The following is a 22,889-nucleotide window of genomic DNA, read 5'->3' on the forward strand; positions in this document are numbered from 1 at the left end:
TCGAGGAGACGACGGGGACAACCTCGAACATCAATCGCCATTTGGCAAGACTCCACCCAGAGAAGTAAGTGACACGCTATGTTCATTGCTCTGTTGATAGCGGGACTTGCTTGCTGACCGATGAACAAGCTAGTGTTAACCCTCTCTCATGTTATTTGCCCTGTTGATAGTGGGCGGGGCTTGCTGAGCGATGAACAAGCTTTTTATCTGTAGCCTGTTAACTAAAATGGGGCAGTCAAGCAGTAATGTTAGTCCAACACAGTAGCAGAGACGGTTTCACATAAAGGCAGCAACAGCCACCGTCAAATGGTGTGGTTGGAGTCTTGTTCTCGGATTCGACTCGGACTCGAGTTGGCTCGGCTCAATAGTGGACTCGACTTGAAATTTTCTTTAATGACTTGGACTTGAACACTGGGGACTCAAGACTGGACTCGGACTCGAGGTTTAGTGACTCGACTACAACACTGCGTCCCTGACACAACCCTGATCATTTATTACTGGACTGTCAGGGTGACTCACAACATCTCAAGATTTTTTTTAGGAAAGATATAGGATATGTGGAAATGAATATTTTTTTGTCCCCTGACTCAATAAATGCATTTTTATTTTTATTCTGAACAAAAATAAAATCCTACACACTGTAGCTTGAAATTTTACCTTGATTTATTACAGTTGTGGCTCCATAAATTATTGTTATAAGTGGTGTGTACTATCTCACGCTTACATTTTCTATACTTCGCAGCTGTTTGTTTGTGATTCTGCCTAAATGTAGGTCTGCACTGCATGAAGTGGAGCAAACTGAGCAGAGTTTAATAAACAGCTTCAAGCTCTTCCTTGCCACAGTGCTGACACAGTGCATGTTTATACAGTATGTATGTGTGAGGAAGTGAGCAGGCCTCACCCTGTTCAGAGTCATACTCTTCCACAGTGGAGACGAAGTGTGGTCGAGAGTAGAAGTTGTGTGGGCCGGGTTGCTGCAGGCCACCCAGGCTGTAGAAGGCATGCTCTGTGGCGGCGCAGCTGGAGAAGGCCCTGCGGCTCGGGATGCACGGGTAGCGCGACCAGCTCTTCATCTCCAGGTCAAAGGCCTCGAAAGCTGTCACCGGCATCTTGCCCTGACGCCCACCTGAAGCCCAAATGAGAAAAAGATTAAACAGATTGAGACTGAGGGTACACAGTTTTTCTCACAGCAAATACCTGTAGCTGTATTGCTGGGTCCTGCTGTTGTGTGTGTCAGTGTGGAAGTCGAGAGGACTCGGATCTCCTCTTTGGCCGTGTGTGCGCTTAAGATTTCAGAGCTCAGCAAGACCTCTTTTGTCTTTTAAACATCTTCAAGAGCTTGACATAGCCAGTTTTTCATTCCAGACAAGCGTTGTTTTTGTGCTACAGCCAAGTTGATTTTGCTGCCTGAGAAATGGCTCTTGTGCAATAAGAAATGTAGTTCAAGAATAGACAAAGGCTTTGGAACCAAACAACAGCATCATGACCTCTCCTTCTCCTTGCTGTGTGGTCTTCTGTTAACCTGTGCACTGTGCCTAGGGGTATATTACTAATATTGCCATTGTGTGTGTGTGTGTGTGTGTGTGTGTGTGTGTGGTTTTTTTATTTTATTTTATTTTATTTTTTTTGGGGGGGGGGGGATTTGGCTGGTCTCCATGATGAAAACTGCTTTTTATTCAAACTGCAGGTTTTATTTAAAAAGTAAAATGTTCTTGAGGTTAATGTTTAATTAAATAGCTCTATTAATAATTCATTGCATTAAGAATGAAAGGGAATCAAACCCAGAACAAGCTGCAGTTTAATGCAGACAAACCTTCTACTATTTATAACATCCTTCTGTTTTCTTTCATTCTCATTCCCTTTCTACATCTTTTTACCATCTTTCCCAGTCTCTCTTGCTTACTTTGCCTCCAGTATGTGTCTGATCCCCATCCATCCCTGACACTGTTCAGACTGCACTGGGACAAAGATCTGGCCAGCAGCAGAAAACACACACATACACAGGGGAAAAATAAAAGGCAGGCCTGTGGAGGAGAGGATGAAGAGACGCAGTGCAGTCTGAAGTTCAGTACAACCCGAGAGAAAGACACAAAACGACAGAGAGATGGAGAGAGAGAGAGAGAGACAGAGAGAGAGAGAGAGAGAAGCAGGCCGGCAGGCTGTTTAAAGTGTTCTGCAATGATTTAAGCTCGTTGGTTGCAGTCATTCAAATTTTAGAGAGAGCTGTAAAAGGAAGAGAGACACACAAAGCAAAAAGCACTACGTTAAGGGAAAATACAGTCAGTTCCAAAATTACCGCAACCCTGAGTTAAGAAAAAAAAAAGATAAGGTGTGGTTCATTAGCTTAATCTCACACTGAAATATGAACACGATCTAACCTTTAACTGAAGTAAATTTATTAAAGAAAGTAAAAACAATCTTTATCAAAAATGGTTTATCAAAAAGAGTGGCATGCACATATGCCGGTGTGCATCTGGTGTTGGCCCAGACTCGAGTCTCCCAGCTTTGAGGACAGACGGCCTGTGTGCTGTGAGCCATATGCACCCTTGTTAAAGCGTGGACCGCACAATCTCACCAGACTGTCACACTTACCACACTACATCAGAAAAAAAAAAACCAACAACAACCAGAAAAAAAAAAACAACCAAGTAGTGTTGTTACAGCCATGTAAGCCATCACATACAGTATACAGCCAAAAATATTTATTTATGACACGACATTACGATCAGCTACCAGAAAAATTGTTATTGCTGTTATTATAGTTATAAATATCATCAAGATTAATAATGGCAACTTGACTTTACCTGCAATTTTAATTCAACTAAGAAATGTGTGGTTAAGATATAAAAAAGGTTCAAATCTTCATTTAACTTTTTAAGCATAATTGGTGGTTTGGGTTCTTTGGTTGGAAAATCTAGAACTAAGAGATTCTAAAGACTCCAGTAAAATAAACAAATTTGATGGTTCATACTGTATTTGACAAATGTGCCTAATATTTGAATGGTGTGATTATGTTCATAAAATGAATCTGTGCTGTGATCATGTAAGAGCAAAAAGCTTTAAAAGCCCTGTCCAGAATACAGCGTGCGTTTCTGTGTATGGTAATGTGGCAGTTCATTAGCTAATGAACTTTTTAGGCCAAATGCTGCTTGGTTGGAAAACAGAGAAGAAGAAGAAGAAGAAGAAGAAGAAGCCTTTATTTGTCACAGTGAAATTTGTCCTCGGCATTTAACCCATCTGAAGCAGTGAACACACACACGCACACACACAAGTGAGCAATGAGCACGCACACATACCCAGAGCAGTAGGTAGCTATGTTACAGTGCCTGGGGAGCAGTTGGGGGTTAGGTGCCTTGCTCAAGGGCACTTCAGCCCAAAGCCGCCCCATGTTAACCTAACTGCATGTCTTTGAAATGTGGGGGAAACTGGAGCACCCAGAGGAACATGCAACCTCTACACAGAAAGGTCCCTATCAGCTACTGGGGTCAAACCCAGAACCTTCTTGCTGAGAGGCGACGGTGCTAACCACTACATCACCGTGCTGCCCAGAGCTGATAATAGATGACGAAGAATTTCTATTTCAGGTCACTGATCTCAAAACCTCCATACAAATTAGAATGGTTATTCAGTCATGGTCCCAAGGCACAAACAAACAAACAAACAAAATTAAATAAAGCTACAATGATACAGGAAAAGTTAGCCAGTAAGAAACTCTTCCAATAACTGTGATTAAACATCACAGTTGTGAAACAAGGCCATTGACACAGTTCCTCAGCAGACAGCATGTCGGCCTTCTCTGAACCCACACCTGGGATGTTATTTTAGGAGGCAACCTGTGTGTGCCAGCATGGATGGAGGGAGGATGTGGAGAAGCCAAGTTGGGGCAATCTGTTATTGAGCCGTTACGTCAGTGCACAGACAGACCTATGGGGTCATGACTGAAATCGCACTGCCATAAATAATGTGTGCTTCCATCCAGACTCATCTTTCATGTATAGCCTTAATATGATTTTGCTGCTGTTCTATCTATATCCCAGCAGACTCCCACAGACACAACTGAATTAGGCTCAGTTTGGCGCCGTTGTCTGTCTGAAATTCCTCCTCTCACTGAACAAGTTAGCAGAACAAGAACTTTGTTTTTGCTGCCCGCATGTCAATTTTGCCTTGTTAATGAACAATAGTGTTAAAGCGAGAGAGAGAGAGAGAGAGAGAGAGAGAGAGAGAGAGAGATTGAAAATAAAATGTTTATGCACATGTAATTACATGCTGGACCAAATTTAGTACAAATAATTCTGTGTGAGGGCGGCACGGTGGTGTAGTGGTTAGCGCTGTCGTCTCACAGCAAGAAGGTCTGGGTTCGAGCCCCGTGGCCGGCGAGGGCCTTTCTGTGTGGAGTTTGCATGTTCTCCCCGTGTCCACGTGGGTTTCCTCCGGGTGCTCCGGTTTCCCCCACAGTCCAAAGACAGGCAGCTTAGGTTAACTGGTGACTCTAAATTGACCGTGAGTGTGAATGGTTGTCTGTGTCTATGTGTCAGCCCTGTGATGACCTGGCGACTTGTCCAGGGTGTACCCCGCCTTTCGCCCGTAGTCAGCTGGGATAGGCTCCAGCTTGCCTGCGACCCTGTAGAACAGGATAAAGCGGCTAGAGATGATGAGATGAGATGAGATGAGATGAGATGAATTCTGTGTGATCTTAGTACATTTTGTGTCTAATCAATGAGAAAAAAGTAAGACTCAGATGTCACAACAGAAACAATACAGTAACTCCATTCTTTCCAGCACTCTGTTGCAATTTTGCTCGTGTTCTGGCTCTGCCTCTCAGTGTACCCCATCTGTGACGGGCTGAGGTCTGGGGTGAGCCCTGATCATAGCACTCAACCATACATCAGAGTCATACACTCAGGGCACAGTGCTTCTAAGTTTGATAAAAGAACTCAGAATTCAGTGCTGTGTGTGTGAAGAAGAAGAAGCCTTTATTTGTCACATGCACACTTCAAGCACAGTGAGATTCATCCTCTGCATTTAACCCATCTGTAGCAGTGAACACACACACACACATACCTAGAGCAGTGGGCAGCCATACTACAGCGCCCAGGGAGCAGTCAGAGTACCTTGCTCATGAGCACTTCAGCCCAAGGCTGCCCTATGTTAACCTGACTGCATGTCTTTGGACTGTGGGGGAAACCGGAGCACCCGGAGGAAACCCACACAGACACGGGGAGAACATGCAAACTCCACACAGAAAGGCCCCCCATCAGCCACTGGGCTCGAACCCAGAACCTTCTTGCTGTGAGGCGACAGTGCTAACCACTACACCACCGTGTGTGTGTGTGTGAAGGTTTGTCAGCTCTCTGTAACTTTTACAACATGATCATGTGGAGTGCAGTCCCACACACTGACAACTTCACATAATTAACTGGACCACTTCTCGCTCTCTGTCTCACACACACACACACACACACACACACACACACACACACACACACACACACACACACACACACACACACACAGAGCAAAGGAGCTGAAGCAGCAATAAAATTCAGAGTGGTTTAAGGGCCATTAAGTTTTTTTTTTTAAAAAAATTGTGTTCTGGAAGATCTGCTGCTATTTCAGTTCGAATGGACTTGCATGGTTGCTGGTAGAACATGTTCCCCAATCAATTCCTCATTTGTTTTTCCATCCCTGGAACACTATTGTTATTCATCTGATTGTAGGTTATAACAAATCAGTAACGTAATCAGTATGTACCTCCAATTTCTTCCATCCCTGAGCCATTTGAAAATTCCCTCTAGTTGGCTTCTTGACAAAATAGATTGTGCAACTCTGCATTCCATCCATCCATCATCTATACCGTTTGCCCATTAGGGTCACAGGGGAAGCCAGAGCCAATCCCAGCTGACATTGGGTGAGAGACGGGATACACCCTGGGCAACTTGCCAATCTATCTCAGCGCTAACACAGAGATAAAGACCCATTCACACTCACATTCACACTCATCGACTATCGAAAACATGGACGGCGTGGCTCCATTGTCTCCCATTCTATAGAAATGGAGCCAAAATACTTCTGCCATGTTGTCAAACCTGGAGCCAGAATCTGTGCAGTAGAGACAAGAGGTGACGTCAACTAGACCCACTCCTTGGTAGGCCCGCCCCTTCTCCCAATGTATAGTGGTAGAAATCACCAGACATATACTGGCACATTCTCGAATTCTCTTTATTACATCTATCCAGAGAGCTTAAATAGTTTCAGCTGGACATATTTCATTAATATAGATGTGTCTAAGAAGAACATTTATCACATGAGCTGGAAATTCACTGACACTGATGTGACTAATGTTAGGGGAGAGCGGAGAGACTTGGGATAGTTTGTCTCATCTCATCTCATTATCTCTAGCCGCTTTATCCTTCTACAGGGTCGCAGGCAAGCTGGAGCCTATCCCAGCTGACTATGGGCGAAAGGCAGGGTACACCCTGGACAAGTCGCCAGGTCATCACAGGGCTGACACATAGACACAGACAATCATTCACACCTATGGTCAATTTAGAGTCACCAGTTAACCTAACCTGCAAGTCTTTGGACTGTGGGGGAAACTGGAGCACCCGGAGGAAACCCACGCGGACACGGGGAGAACATGCAAACTCCGCACAGAAAGGCCCTCGCCGGCCACGGGGCTCGAACCCGGACCTTCTTGCTGTGAGGCGACAGCGCTAACCACTACACCACCGTGCCGCCCTGGAATAGTTTGTATTCCTATAAATTAATTTCAACCAATTAGGTTTTAGATTACATCAGAAGTTAGATGCTGCCTGTTACAGTAACCTACTTCCTTTGGAGTCATGAAGCTGAAAACTGCAGCAAGGTTTACCGGTATGCAGTTCAATATTTTTGTCAATGAAAACTTATATTTTCTATTTTGCAATCCACCTCCATTTTATGGTGTAATGTACGCTGGTGAATTCAGGATTTGTTAGGAATTAAAGTATGCAGCCTAGAGTTACTATATAGCATTATTTATTAAACTTAAATTCTGGGGAAAACATTTAAGGCTTTTTTTTTTTTTTCAAAAATGGCCAGATGGGGAGATTTGAGACAGTTCATCATGTTACAGGTTTTTTTTTTCCTTGTGGTTTACAGATATAACCTTGTTTAAAAAATGTGTTAAAAATGTGGGAGTGTACCTGCATGAGGATTAAACTTATTTCATTCCTTCTTGAGAATGGAACGGTTTTGTCTGGTCAGGTTTTGGGGAAACTGATATTTTTCTATCACTGTACCAGCATTGTGTGTTCATGCAGTTCATATGTTACAAGTTCTGATAAAAATTAAACATATAGGCCTAGGTATTTTTTTGTTCCATGTCTCCCCACTATAGAGGTTTTTCACCTGACGTCACAGGGTCACGTGACGCCCCGGTGTCCGCCATTTTGAAGGTCAAGCTAGCTAATGTCAACAACATAGCTAGTATGTTACTGTAGCAATGTTTACGTTCAGTCATTTGGATGACTTAAAACCTTACAGTCTCAAGTTTTTCCTTTACTGTATTTACTAGTTTACTGAGCTAGCGTGCTCGAGCAGGCCGGGAACTAGTGCGCTCGGGCAGGCCGGGAACTAGCGCGCTCGGGCAGGCCGGGAACTAGTGCGCGCCGGAGCGCGCTAGCTCCCAGCTTGCCCGAGCGTGCTAGCTCAGTAAACTAGTAAATACAGTAAAGGAAAAACTTGAGACTGAAAGGTTTTAAGTCATCCAAATGACTGAACGTAAACATTGCTACAGTAACATACTAGCTATGTTGTTGACAATAGCTAGTGCTAACAGCTAGCTGCTAGTACACTGCTACAACACAGACACCGACCCTAATAATACAGTTCTTGGTCATTGCCTGGTAACAGCAAATTTATAACGGGCCATGTCTCAACAGACTAAGGAGTTATTTCAATGACATTTAATAACATTTTGTTTATCCTGAGGACCGAAAGTAAATGAAAATGTGAACAAACCTTAGCTGTAATAAGATGGCGACCACCGGCTCCAGGGACGACCCACTGATGTAGGCATGTTACCCAGCCTGACACAAAATATTTGTAGGCATCCAAACTCTAAATACGCTTTCAGATCAATACCTGTGTATGGCGATGGGTTTTTAACGACATAGGTATACAGATCATGTGGGATACAGATATACAAGTATACAGATCTAGCGGGAGTCGCCATTGTTGTGACCGCCAAAATGGCGCCATCTACTTGTCGACATGGCAACGGTCACATGGGTCGAAAACCTCTATATCCCAAGTCTCCCAACATAATGTCCCATGTCTCTCCTCAATGTCCCCTGTCTCCCTATAAAAAAAAAATAATGACAGAAAAAGTGAAGCCTGAAGGCCAGTATATGTGACAAGCTGAGAAACTAATGTTATGGTAAGAGGGTATACAGTAGTAAATACTCTCTAATGCAATATGAATGTGACGCTGCCTGAAAATAATTTCACACAATCTGCAAAAGCTGAAAACTTGTCCCAAGTCTCCCCACTCTCCCCTACACACTCATCACTGGTGAGTTAATAACTCATTATTAACACTACTTATAAAATCCATCCTAACATTATTGGTATTGTTTGTGTTCACTGATGAACAAATAGTTTTGGTGCAAATTTCATTAGCTGGCTGGCTATATGGTTCAGTAGTTAGCATGATTAACTAGCCTTTTCCTATTAAATCTCTTGATGTTTCAAGTGTTTTTAACAGAAATGGCTAACAGTTTGTATTAGTGCAAGTGTCCAGAAAAGTTATACAAGTACGTAGGTATATGAAATGAACAGACAGGGCAGGCTGTGAAGGCCAGGGCTGTCAATCACTTCATTCTCAAGTATATCCATGCCTTCTTCTGATATAGTAGAACAACATTTTAGAACAAAGTAATTTATGGGTGAAAATAAAAATGTTCAGATATCTGCATAGGGAAAACTAACTTGACATTGTAGATGGAAAGACAGTTTAGATGAGAAAAGTGACACGGAAAAAACGCTTACTTTGTCACTGAAACTCATGGGGATTTGTGGTGTTATATATTATATTATAGTCAGCCAGCAGGGGCATTAGACCTATGGTGGCTTCACTTTTTAGAGACAGTACGGTTTCCATGTTTTGTACAGTCAATGTTCACACTTACGGTCAATTTAGAGTAGCCAGTTAACCCAATCTGCATACCTTTGGACTGTGGGAGGAAAATAGAGGAAACCCACGCAGAGGAAACCCACGGAGTCACAGGGAGAGCATGTAACTATACACACAGAGGCCCCAGTTCATAGACTTTGGAAGTACAGGTGTGGAGGGTGCGGCAGCTTCCCTTTACTGCACCATTCTAATAAAGAATTGGTGCTTACATTTGTCTGACTTTCGTTTCTGTCTCTCATCTTTATTTACAATTTAAAGAATCTATGCTTTCATAGAATAGTGATATGATTGCCAAAAATGATAAGCTTCATGTAGATGTCATGTGTTGCATGTGTTGGAACTTTTGATGTGCATGTGTACATATGTTGACCTGGTTAGCTAACAACAGAGGTGAACAGTAACGAAGTACATTTACTTGAGTACTGTACTGAAGTACACTCTTTGAGTATCTGTACTTTACTTGAGTATTATTTTTTTAGGAAACTTATAACTTTAACTTCACTACATTTGAAAGGCAAATATCGTACTTTTCACTCCACTACATTTCTATCAAGGTCCTCGTTACTCGTTACTATGAAGCAGCTTTGAAAGTGGATGTTTTTTCTTTTCTTAAACATGATTGTTTTTTTTGCAGGTGACACTGAAACAACCTATCAGTAATCACTAGGGTCACGTCATGTCCATAGACTGGATAAAATCAAGATCAATGATTTCTCCGCAGCATTATTTAACACGATCAGTTGATGGCAGAATGGAAGGAGGCGGTTATCCGGAGAATGCACGCACCCATGGCCACACCTAGAACCCATGTTTCAGTTTTCTGAAAGAGTTAAATATTTGGGGGCGGCACAGTGGTGTAGTGGTTAGCGCTGTCGCCTCACAGCAAGAAGGTCTGGGTTCGAGCCCCGTGGCCGGCGAGGGCCTTTCTGTGTGGAGTTTGCATGTTCTCCTCGTGTCCGCGTGGGTTTCCTCCGGGTGCTCCGGTTTCCCCCACAGTCCAAAGACATGCAGGTTAGGTTAACTGGTGACTCTAAATTGACCGTAGGTGTGAATGTGAGTGTGAATGGTTGTCTGTGTCTATGTGTCAGCCCTGTGATGACCTGGCGACTTGTCCAGGGTGTACCCCGCCTTTCGCCCGTAGTCAGCTGGGATAGGCTCCAGCTTGCCTGCGACCCTGTAGAACAGGATAAAGCGGCTACAGATAATGAGATGAGATGAGATGAGTTAAATATTTGTTTCGTCTTAAATGTCCACTTTGTTTGCCGAAAATGAACCACATCACGGCGTTCAAAAACGTACCGTCCAACCTGCAGAAGCATATTGAGGTATATAAACGTTTTATTCCAAGAGAAAGCTTGTAATGAAGTTATCTGTGCTTTTAGAGCTAGCGATAACGCTGCAATAGCCATGCAGTCTGGTTAGTCAAATGACTTTCTATGGATTTGCCTGCCAAGTTGCCATCGCTTTGTCCACAGCTAATGTTTACACATAGCTAGTTAACTTGGACACTGTTAGTTAGCATGTAAAAACGGAGTTACGCTAACATGAATAACATTAATTTATCTGAAGTCCTTTCAGAAATATGTTTTAGCATAATCTTGCCAAATAAACAGAATGTAGAAATCTTTCTTTTCTAGTAGCATTAGCTACCCAATATGATTTCGAGTTTGAAAAGAGTTTGCTAGCATGTCAGGTGGAGTTTCACTGACTAGCTAGCTTAAAGTTAAACCACCATGATGCACAGCATGCGTTCATTTTGTGAATTCACATTTCTGTCTTTGGTAACGGCGTTAGATTTTGTAAGCGTTGTGGCAATAATACAACGATGTGTTGACAGAAAATGTACTTTTAATACTTAAGTATTTTTAAAAGCAAGTACTTCAGTACTTTAACTTAAGTAAAAATTTGAGTTGAGCAGCGCTAGAGGATCCTAGGGAACATGGTGCAGTGTGAGGTGTGACAAGTGCTTTGAGGTAGGTGGGTGCAGGACCATTTTTGGCTTTGTAGGCAAGCATCAGTGTTTTAAATCTGATGTGGGCAGCTACAGGAAGCCAGTGGAGGAAGTTTAGCAATGGGGTGGTGTGGGAGAACTGAGGAAGGTTGAAAACAAGTTGCACAGCTGCATTCTGGATCAATTGCAAAGGCTGAATGGTGCTTAGAGGCAGACCTGTCGGGAGCGAGTTACAGTAGTCCAGTCTCAAAATGACAAGGCACTGAACAAACACCTGAATGGCCTGCGTGGATGAATAATAATGGGCGAATCTTTCTGATGTTATAAAGAAAAACACAAACCTCTACTCACAGAAAGCTTCCCAATATTACAAATTATACACATTATTTGGTCCATTTATCATCTTTTTAATCTGTTTTTTAAATCCCTGTTGAAGTCATTACTATAGAAACAGTAACACAATGCCTTGCAGCCAGAACTACTGTCAGAGCTTTGCCATGAAAACAAATCAAGACCTTGTGACCAATCAGAATCAAGAATTTAACAGTGCTGGGGTATAATAGTAATTAGGCCCTGTGTCCAAAATCACTCACTCGTTCACTACTCCCTCCTCCCTGTAGAGGACTATATAGTGAGCTCATTGGTAAAATGAAAAAACGCTTTTGGACACTAGTCTGTCACGCTGGTATTTACGTCATTACTGTTGCACAATTAAAACGTGCCAGATCAGTCGGCTGGTGGGTTTTCAAAATAATAAATACAGTACATGCATGCATTTTTGTGATAAATACATATTATACTGAGCATATTTCCCACAGTCAATACAAAGTACCTGCATCTTTCAGTTTTTTTAAATCAAGGTTGAATACTTTCTTCTTTGCCGCTGCCTTTTATTAAATCAAATTTGAGACTTTTAATTTGATTCCTTTCAGTGCGACCGCAATGCATGATGGGATATATTGCTTTGGTTAGTGACCATTGGTTGTATGCTACTTTTCGTGATGCATTGTGGGATACTTTGAGTGCACTATATAGGGTGTAAATAATCCTCACAAAGGTTTCAGACAGCACTATAAAATGGCGTCCCCACTATATAGTGCCCTGTATATTTTTGACAGAAAATGTACTTTTAATACTTAAGTATTTTTAAAAGCAAGTACTTCAGTACTTTAACTTAAGTAAAAATTTGACTGTACAACTTTCACTTGTATCGGAGTAACATTTGACCAGTGGGATCTGTACTCTGACTTAAGTAATGAAGTTGGGTACTTTGTCCACCTCTGGCTAACAAGTGGGGTCAAATTAGGCTCGTGGCTTGAACGACAATGTCATGTTACATTACATTACAGGCATTTAGCAGATGCTCTTATCCAGAGTGACGTACAACGTACCCAAAGCAGCCTGGGGAGCAGTTAGGGGTTAGGTGCCTTGCTCAAGGGCACTTCAGCCATTCCTGCTAGTCCAGGAAATCAACCCGGCGACCTTTAGTCACAAAAGCGTATATTTGATTACCTTTCAAAACCGTTACCTCTCTCTGAATTAGCTAAGTACCTGAAAGAGAGAGAGAGAGAGAGAGAGAGAGAGAGAGCAGCCCATCTCACTTGGTAGTACTACTCTTCCTTCCCTGTCTTCTGAGGCTACTCGAAAGGCAGGTGCACTGTCCTTCACACTATCAGAGAATTATGCATTCACTGTCTGAAAATTCACCGGGCAGAGCTTCGCTTCACTCACTCCTGCAAAGTTACCTGGTTCAAATAGTGATAGTGGCTAGAATACATTGCAGACAGTGACAGCATTGTGTGCGGTGTGTACCGGTCAGTGGTCGGCGGAATGTAATTTCCTCAAGTACTGATTTGATGTACAAACTTAAGGTTCTTTTATTTTAATTGCATATTTCTAGTTTATGCAACTTTTATACTTCTATTCCATGAGGCTATATCACAGACACAAATATTCCACTACATTTGTCTGGCAGTTTTAGTTACTAGTTACTCTTCTGATTACATTTTTTTATTAGTTGGAAAATTCATTGTCACAAAGATGAAAACAGGGTCGTTTTTCTGAGCTCAAGAAAAGCTGACTTTGTACATGGTTCTCACACGTATATAATGTAATTAAAATTAGCTCAACCCTAAACATCTACAGCAGGAAAATGCAACATACACATTAATGTAGCAGTAATATTAATCCAAAAATATCATATATTATAGTAAAACACTGATAGGGACAATTTTGCTGCACAATGAGTACTTTTACTTCAGTACCTGACATAAAACAAGATTGCCTTTCAATTTCATAAAATCAGTGAAATTTAGTTCCCTCTGAAATGTGATCATTGTGATATATGTTTATTTCTGTAATATCTCAGAAAATATCAGGCTATTCTGTGGCTGAGAAGTTATTTAATTTGAGGGGATACCTTGGCAAATAATGTGCATGAAATTGCTCGCTTCGCACAGTCAAGCAGACAGAGGAAGTCCGTGTGCGCATGCGTAGGTTTACCTTGACCGTGCACTGACAGTGACTTCATTCTGTCGCTAAATGAACAGCTGATCACACCGAGGTGCTCGCTGACTGCCAATATTTATTAGTTTGGTCCTGTGTTTCCTTTCCTTCACAACATAACGTCTTTTCTTCTCACTTTCTGTTACTGTAGTCGGTCTTTCATGTTTCATTCGCACACTCACGTCCTCCATTTTCCTCTCCTGTTTTAAATTTGTATCCCACAATGCCTTGTGCGAATGGGGAAAGCCCACCATGTGATGCATGATGTAGTATCTTGAACTGGGTCATGGTGAAGCAGGAAAAAAATAGTGGAGAAAAACCTAATAAAATTGGAAGTCTGTGATTCGAATTCAGTAGCTTTTGGTCCACTAAACAAAAATAATTGGGTGTCAAGGAAAATTCTTTTTATGACCTACACTTGAAAAATCTGAAAGGCAGTCTAGCTTTAAGTAAGGTTTTGAATGCAGGACTTTTACTTCTTCCACAGCTGGTGCAGGTCAGCTGTCAAGAGCAAGCTGGTCTCAGAAACCAAGAGTCTCTTCTTGAAAGAGAAATGATTTATACTTCTCATATCATTTGATATTTGAAATTAAAACCCTGGGCCATGGTCATTAATAGCTCAGTGTAATCAGCACTGCTTTGTTGGACAGCGCTGTCCAGGGTGGACACCGTGAATGGAGGTGCAAAAGGTGAAATAGTCCATGCCCTATGCACCCCCACCCCGTTTACAGCACCCCCTCCCAGAAAAAAGTTCCAATGTCCTTGCCACAGCTTACTCTGCATTCCAGTTTATGAAATAAAAAAATGATTTTGTTGAAATATGAGCTAGCCACATTTCCGAGCAAAACACACCCATAGATTTAACTCCTGTAGCTTTGACTTTCAGATTACATGCTTGATTCCTGAAAATACTATAGCTGCATCTCTAAATTTTAATTTAAATAAGGACTCTTGAGGGTGGCATAGTGGTGTAGTGATTAGCACTGTCGCGTCACAGCAAGAAGGTCCTGGGTTCGAGCCCAGCAGCTGGCGAGGGCCTTTCTGTGTGGAGTTCGCATGTTGTCTGCGTGGGTTTCCTCAGGGTGCTCCGGTTTCCCCCACAGTCCAAAGACATGCAGGTTAGGCTAATTGGTGGCTCTAAATTGACTGTAGGTGTGAATGTGAGTGTGAATGGTTGTTTGTCTATGTGTCAGCCCTGCGATGACCTGGCGACTTGTCCAGGGTGTACCCCGCCTCTCGCCCATAGTCAGCTGGGCAGAGTTCCAGCTTGCCTGCGATCCTGTGGAACAGGATAAGTGGCTACAGATAATGGATGGATGGATAAGGACTCTTGTTTTGTATGTGCCTATCTAGCCTGCTGAACTCACTATAATACGTAATTTCTTGTGAACAGTCAAAGAGTACAAACTGTCTTTTTCAGTTGGTTTGAGACAAATAAAGCTGTGTAACATGCTTCAAGGAAGGACCCAAAAGCACAACATTTTAAGAAAATTGACCAAATTAAAAATGCCAGTCTCTGTGAAGGACCACACACTGAGTGGACTAATGATTTAGTCGTGCCATCTCATTTTGTGCATAGACACAGGGACTAATAGATTTACAGTAATTACATGCTAGCAAACTGTGACAAAATAGCTTGCAAGACATTACGGATTGATCCACATTCACACAACTAGCAGGGGAATAAAAAAAATACAGCGAGCACACTAATTTATTCCTGCAGAAAAAGATGCTGCAGAAAATAATGTTTTTTTTTGCATGTTACTGCTGAAGCATTATCACCTTAGAGACCTCACTGATTCCCTCTTTATCTCCAGAGGCGTGTAAAATTATATTCCACTGTCTATTTTTGTTTTTACTGAGATTCCCACAGTGACCTTGCATTAGACAACTTCATGTAGATTGTTAAGTAAGAAAAGTGGCACAGGGTGTGCTGTGATAGCAGAATCATCAGTGATGCGGAGGTACTATAGTAAGAAAGCACACAGAGAACACTTTTTTTGGTTGGGCTAATTTAAGTACTTCGGGAAGAAGGAGGTCTTTAGGCATGGTTTGAAGACTTCAAGTTACTCAGCCGCACGTTACTACCTAGGTGTCAGAACAGAGAATGATCTGGATGCATGCCTTCCTTATACCCGGAGAGATGGCAGGACCAGTTGAACAGCGCTAGAGGATCTTAGGGAACATGATGCAGTGTGAGGTGTGACAAGTGCTTTGAGGTAGGTGGGTGCAGGACCATTTTTGGCTTTGTAGGCAAGCATCAGTGTTTTAAATCTGATGTGGGCAGCTACAGGAAGCCAGTGGAGGAAGTTTAGCAATGGGGTGGTGTGGGAGAACTGAGGAAGGTTGAAAACAAGTTGCACAGCTGCATTCTGGATCAATTGCAAAGGCTGAATGGTGCTTAGAGGCAGACCTGTCGGGAGCGAGTTACAGTAGTCCAGTCTCAAAATGACAAGGCACTGAACAAACACCTGAATGGCCTGCGTGGATGAATAATAATGGACGAATCTTTCTGATGTTGTAAAGAAAAACACAAACCTCTACTCACAGAAAGCTTCCCAATATTACAAATTATACACATTATTTGGTCCATTTATCATCTTTTTAATCTGTTTTTTAAATCCCTGTTGAAGTCATTACTATAGAAACAGTAACACAATGCCTTGCAGCCAGAACTACTGTCAGAGCTTTGCCATGAAAACAAATCAAGACCTTGTGACCAATCAGAATCAAGAATTTAACAGTGCTGGGGTATAATAGTAATTAGGCCCTGTGTCCAAAATCACTCACTCGTTCACTACTCCCTCCGCCCTATATAGGGAATTACTATATAGAGGACTACATAGTGAGCTCATTGGTAAAATGAAAAAAAAAAAAAAAACGCTTTCGGACACTAGTCTGTCATGCTGGTATTTACATCATTACTGTCGCACAATTAAAACATGCCAGATCAGTCAGCCGGTGGGTTTTCAAAATAATAAATACATGCATGTACAGTATTTTTGTGATAAATCCATATTATACTGAGCGTATTTCCCACATTAATCAATACAAAGTACCTGCATCTTTCAGGTTTTTTTTAAAATCAAGGCTGAATACTTTCTTCTTTGCTGCTGCCTTTTATTAAATCAAATTTGAGACTTTTAATTTGATTCCTTTCAGCATGACTACAATGCATGATGGGATATATTGTTTTGGTTAGTGACCATCGGTTGTACGCTACTTTTCGTGATACATTGTGGGATACTTTGAGTGCACTATATAGGGTGTAAATAATCCTCACTAAGGTTTCAGACAGCACTACAAAATGGTGTCCCCACTATATAGTGCCCTATATAGTGTAGGGAGTGATTTCGGACACAGGGATTCTATCCACATTCACTGGATATGAGCAATTGCGCGCTCTGATTAGCTACTCTACTACTAGGCTATCAGCTCATATACCGTGAGTAAAGAAAAACAAAATGGCAGAGCATGTTGCTGAACTGACCGAGGGCAAAATAAAAACTCTACTTGAAAACAAACCCCCCAAAAATACAAAAAAGCAACAAAATAATGAATGAAAGTATTTGATGGTAAGAATGTATGTTTTCTTATTTTCAAGAATTATTATTATCACATTTTTCACAAATTGCTATTGTCATTTCGCTGGTTTGTTTACATTCTTCATTTTTAAGCATTAAAATTTGTTTTTGTTTTTTTAGACTGGTTGAAAAGCTCAAATAAGTTTGAAAATTACAGAACTGAAATGTCCAAGGAAGAATTAAATAAATGTTTAAAGATATTCTATACCTTGGCACGACAGCAAGACGGCACTTTCTACAAAAAACAACACTAAAGTCAATTATTGCAGCCATCGATAGATTTTTAAGAAGTCCGCCTAAGCGGAAACGATTTTGTCAGACGTTTTGGGTAAAGTTTTTATTTATCGAATTTGCAAAAAATAAAAATTAAAATGCTCTGTTTCTCAAAATCCAGTGAATGTGGATATAATAAAACAGTTATTCCACTCAATTTCGTCGTACATGGCTTATAGCCAACTCAGTGCTATACGCCCCGTCGGCTATCAGCTCATGTACGACTTGATTTCGTGGAATAACTCTTAAATGACTCACTAGATCAGTTTGAGGAGTTGTATGAATACTTTGTAAAGATTTGTAACCTAAAATATATGGCAAATCAACCCTAAACCTGCAAACTGAGGTGATTGCTTAAAAGCATTATTTTTCCAGGAACATGAAAAAACCACAATCACCTCTTGTTTTAGCTATGGGGAATGTAAAGTCCTGCCCCTCTAGTGAAGAACACATTTCAGATTCTGTCTTCAAGGAGTTGTGCTGATAATCAGCCTTGACACAGCATGAACAATTACCAGGTGTTATTACCTTATCTGCCATACTGCCTGAATATTGTGACACTATCTAACATGCAAATCAGACACATTGTAATTACTGACTATTCTACCCCACCTGAAAGTATATATTACATGCATATACGTATGTAAACATGCACACTTTGCAAGGAATGGGATCAAACAGCAGATTCTTCAGAGACTGTATGGGTAGCCCACACTCTTACATCGTCTCCATCGTCATAGTGACAAGCTTGTATTGCAGATTGTTTAGATGACAGCTGGTCAGTTATGTCCCTCCTTAATGATCTGGGAGGTTGAGAGATGTATGCAGTTGCCTGAGGGTGGTGGTGTTTGATGATGCCATTATCTTATTGGCGGCTCCCAGAGGAGAGAACATGCATGAATTGGTTGTGCAAAAGAACAGACGAAATATAATCTTGATATGCAGATTCTGAAATTCAGACATTTGATGTCTTATAGCAAAAATATCAAATACATTGGAATATACTTTTATTTGTAGTATACAGATTAACTCTTAAACACTCAGGGTCTGTTGGTGGATCCTGACTTATACTCTTCCTAATTATTTCACTGTAGTTCTTGAATAGTTCTTTGTGGTTACTGAATAATGCTTTAAAATGATGATCAGTAAACTAGAAGTTTAAGACAAAAATAACTTTTTGCAAAGTAAGTAAACCAAAAACGTCTTTTGATGCATAATATTCATTCATTCATTCATTCATTCATTCATTCATTCATCTTCACTAACTGTGTTGCTGAGGATCCAGAGCCATGAGCATGAGGCATTAATACACCCTGGATGGGATGCCAGTCCATCACATTGCACTATACACACATATTCAAAACTTGGGCAATTTAGTACGGTCAATCCAACTACTGGTTTTTGGAAGGTGGTAGGAAGAGACACTGTTACCCCTTTTCAACCAACAGGGAACGGGTTCCGTTCTGATTTGCGCACCAAATTTTGAACCGTTCAGAGTATTTCAACCAAAAATAAATTGGTTTGGAATCTGAAAAGTTGGTTCCCAACTGGAAACAAAATATAGCTGTTTTTTCCAGGGCAAACCATGACATCAGTGGGCATGCCATTAGATTGGAGAGGAAGCAGAGCACAGAGAACACAACAGAAAAGGATAAATCTTTAGCAAAAAAGAACTGAAAACAAATATTTGCAATAACAGAACAAAAGCTCACAGGTAATCAATGCGCACCGCCATCTTGCTACTACTGTTTACTCCTGTTGTGCATTGTGCAACATCCTCCATTCATCCTTGATTACAATGGTTCAGCTCAAAAGTGGTGAAAATATGAGCCGGTTTGCTATCTGGCACCAAGGTTCAAAGAATCCCAAATGGAACCAGTTCAGGAACCTGTTCCCTTTTGGTCGAAAAGGGGTCGAGAACATGCAAAACGTCACACAGAGGATCGGACCTGTGAGGATGTGTATCAAAAACACTGCAACCAAAAATGTATGGCAAAAACAAAAAACAGAATATTGTATTTTTGTTTAAGATATTTAAGATAAGAATGAGGAATTCTTGATGATATTTACATCATTATATAATAAAAATTGCCCAATTGTTCAATACAGTAAAAAAGTCAAACATACAGTATGTCCATGGATTACAAGTGGTTTACAAAATGCCTGTAAAAAGAAAAATACATTGTATAGAGAGTTCATAAAGCAGAAAACTAAAGAGGCAGAGGATAGATATAAAAAATATAAAAATAAATTAACTAATATTATAAGGGCTGCTAAGAAAGAATATTATAAGAAATTATTAAATGAAAACAGAAATAATATCAAAGTAATTTGGAGCACTTTGAACAGTATTATAAAAAATGGGTCAAGACAAATAAATTATCCAAGGTACTTTCTTAATAATGACAAAGATGAATATAATATGGATGTGGTAGTTAATAGTTTCAACCATTACTTTGTAAATGCAATTTGATAGATAATAATCCTTTTTCAATATTCCTCACAGCAGTGGAAGAAAAAGAAATTGTTGATATTGTTGGGAAATGTATGAACAAAAAATCTACCGACTGTGATGACACTGGCATGATGATATTGAAAAATGTTATTGATGGAATATCCAAACCATTCACATATATATATATATATATGTAATTTGTCATTTCTAACTGGTACATTTCCAAACAGAATGAAAACAGCAAAAATCATTCCTCTGTACAAATCTGGGAGCAAACACCACTTCACAAACTACAGACCTGTCTTACTGCTTCCGCAATTCTCCAAAATTCTCGAAAAACTTTTCAATAACCTATTGGTTAAATTCATTGACAAACATAAACTACTGAGTGACAGTCAATATGGATTTAGAGCATATAGATCAACATCACTGGCTTTAATAGAATTAGTTGAAGAAATCACCAATTCCATAGAGCAGAAAAAACATGCAGTTGGAATATTCATTGATTTAAAGAAAGCATTTGATATAATAAATCATGACATATTAATAAAAAAACTGGAACAATATGGCATCAGGGGTATAGTTTTAAACTGGGTTAAAAGCTACTTAAGTAACAGGAGACAGTTTGTGAAGCTGGGAGATTGTTCTTCCTCATGTTTGGACATAACTTGTGGTGTTCCCCAGGGGTCAGTGTTAGGACCAAAGTTTTTTATACTATACATCAATGACATATGTAGTGCATCTAAAGTAATGAAGCTTATCTTGTTTGCTGACAATACAAATATCCTCTTTTCTGGTGATAATTTAATGGAACTATTGCAGGAGATCACAACAGAAATAAGTAAATTAATAATATGGTTCAACAGTAACAAATTATCATTAAACTTGAACAAATCCAAAGTAATATTATTTGGTAACAACCATAGGCGTAGAATTGGGTATGGATGGTATGGACATGTCCCTACCAATATCAAACGACGGCTGATATGTCCCTACCAATATTTCTGATTGAAGAAAAAAAAATCACTCTCCATGCGCGGTACACAAATGGTTACTGTCGGTTTCCACTAGGCGAAACACCACGCAAAATTTGCTCATGAATATTCGCTCTGGGGACATGGTCACGAAAACAGCAAGCAAGTTTGGCTACCATGTCAATTAGCAAGTGCGGTTGCAGTGCAGTGACCGGCTGCTAGCTAGCAAGCTAGCAAACTGTCCTTGAGGAATGTAACGTTAGATTAGCTTGTAAAATGAATCAGTTAACAACAGTTCATATTCACTGTGTAAAAATGACAACATATGAGTATGACTGTTTTCTAAGTTTGTGTGGCATGTAAATAACAATCCGATTTGATACTTATTCACTTGTAAAACACATTTGCAAATTGTTAGAATGAGTTAATCATCACATGCAAGATTTATTATTATTATTATTATTATTATTATTATTATTATTATTATTATTCATGAATTACTACAGTTCTGAACTTCACATTTTAAAAGTCTGGACTTTGGAGAGATGATGGATACTCTTTTGGTGGAACACAACGGGGCAAAATATTGTGACCCTCTAATGTTGATGCCACTGGGGGTTGGAATTGGGTTTATGTCCCCACCAATGATCATACCAAACCTACGCCCTTGGTAACAACAAAACAAACACACAAATAAATATTCAAATAGATGGGGTTATTATAGAAAGAGTTAAGGAAATCAAATTTCTTGGAACAGCTATTGATGAAAAACTCAGCTGGAAACCACATATAAAAAACATACAATCCAAAGTATCAAGAAGTATTACAATATTAAACAAAGTCAAACAGTTTCTAGATCACAATTCACTCCGGATTCTTTACTGTTCCCTGGTTTCACCTTATTTAAGTTACTGTGCAGAGGTATGGGGCAATAATTACAAAAATACAATACATTCATTATTCATTCTCCAAAAAAGAGCAATAAGGATTATACACAAGGCTGGTTATCGGGATCATACAAATAAATTATTCTTACAGTCAGAAATACTGAAATTTGCAGATCTGGTGGACTATGAAACGGCACAAATATTATTCAAAGCAAACAATAATCAACTACCACATAATATTCAAAAACTGTTCACTGAAAGAGAAGGGAGTTATAATTTAAGGGGTTTATTTAAATTTAAAAATTTATAGGGTGCGCACAACCAAGAAAAGTTTTTGTATTTCTGTTTGTGGGGTGAAGCGGTGGAACAGTTTAAATGAGGAGCTCAAGGGATGTCCAGACATGAAGCGGTTTAAAAAGATGTACAAAAATATGATTTTCACAAGGTATAAGGATGAAGGTGATTAATCATAACTGGCTGTTTACTGTGTATTTATTTATTTATTTATTTATTTTTTGAGTCATCGTCTATTTGTTTTGTTTTTATCTTGTTCTTCTCCATTGTGAACGTGGTATTAGTAGTAAACTTATGTGTAGACATATGGATATACATCTCATCTCATCTCATTATCTCTAGCCACTTTATCCTGTTCTACAGGGTCGCAGGCAAGCTGGAGCCTATCCCAGCTGACTACGGGCGAAAGGCGGGGTACACCCTGGACAAGTCGCCAGGTCATCACAGGGCTGACACATAGATACAGACAACCATTCACATTCACACTCACGGTCAATTTAGAGTCACCAGTTAACTTAACCTGCATGTCTTTGGACTGTGGGGGAAACCGGAGCATCCGGAGGAAACCCACGTGGACACGGGGAGAACATGCAAACTCCACACAGAAAGGCCCGCGCCGGCCGCGGGGCTCGAACCTGGACCTTCTTGCTGTGAGGCGACAGCGCTAACCACTACACCACCGTGCCGCCGCATGGATATACATATATAATTAATTATATGATATAGTCATAGAGAATTGATATATGAATAGTTGAAGTAATAAGTAATATACAGTATATACGGTATATATA

At 40.4% G+C, this 22,889-nt stretch overlaps 1 protein-coding gene across 2 annotated transcripts in view; it reads right to left on the reverse strand.

Moving 5' to 3' along the window:
* Positions 1 to 22,889, reverse strand: part of LOC132896951 (kelch domain-containing protein 8B-like) — a 314,670-nt gene that overhangs the window by 85,377 nt on the left and 206,404 nt on the right. For both annotated transcript variants that reach the window (XM_060938146.1, XM_060938147.1), the window contains exon 5: positions 902 to 1,126. In XM_060938146.1, coding sequence (XP_060794129.1) covers positions 902 to 1,126 — 225 coding nt within the window. The remainder of the gene's footprint in view (positions 1 to 901; positions 1,127 to 22,889) is intronic.

The sequence above is a fragment of the Neoarius graeffei genome, chromosome 13 (assembly GCF_027579695.1).
Source record: "Neoarius graeffei isolate fNeoGra1 chromosome 13, fNeoGra1.pri, whole genome shotgun sequence".
NCBI lineage: Eukaryota > Metazoa > Chordata > Actinopteri > Siluriformes > Ariidae > Neoarius > Neoarius graeffei.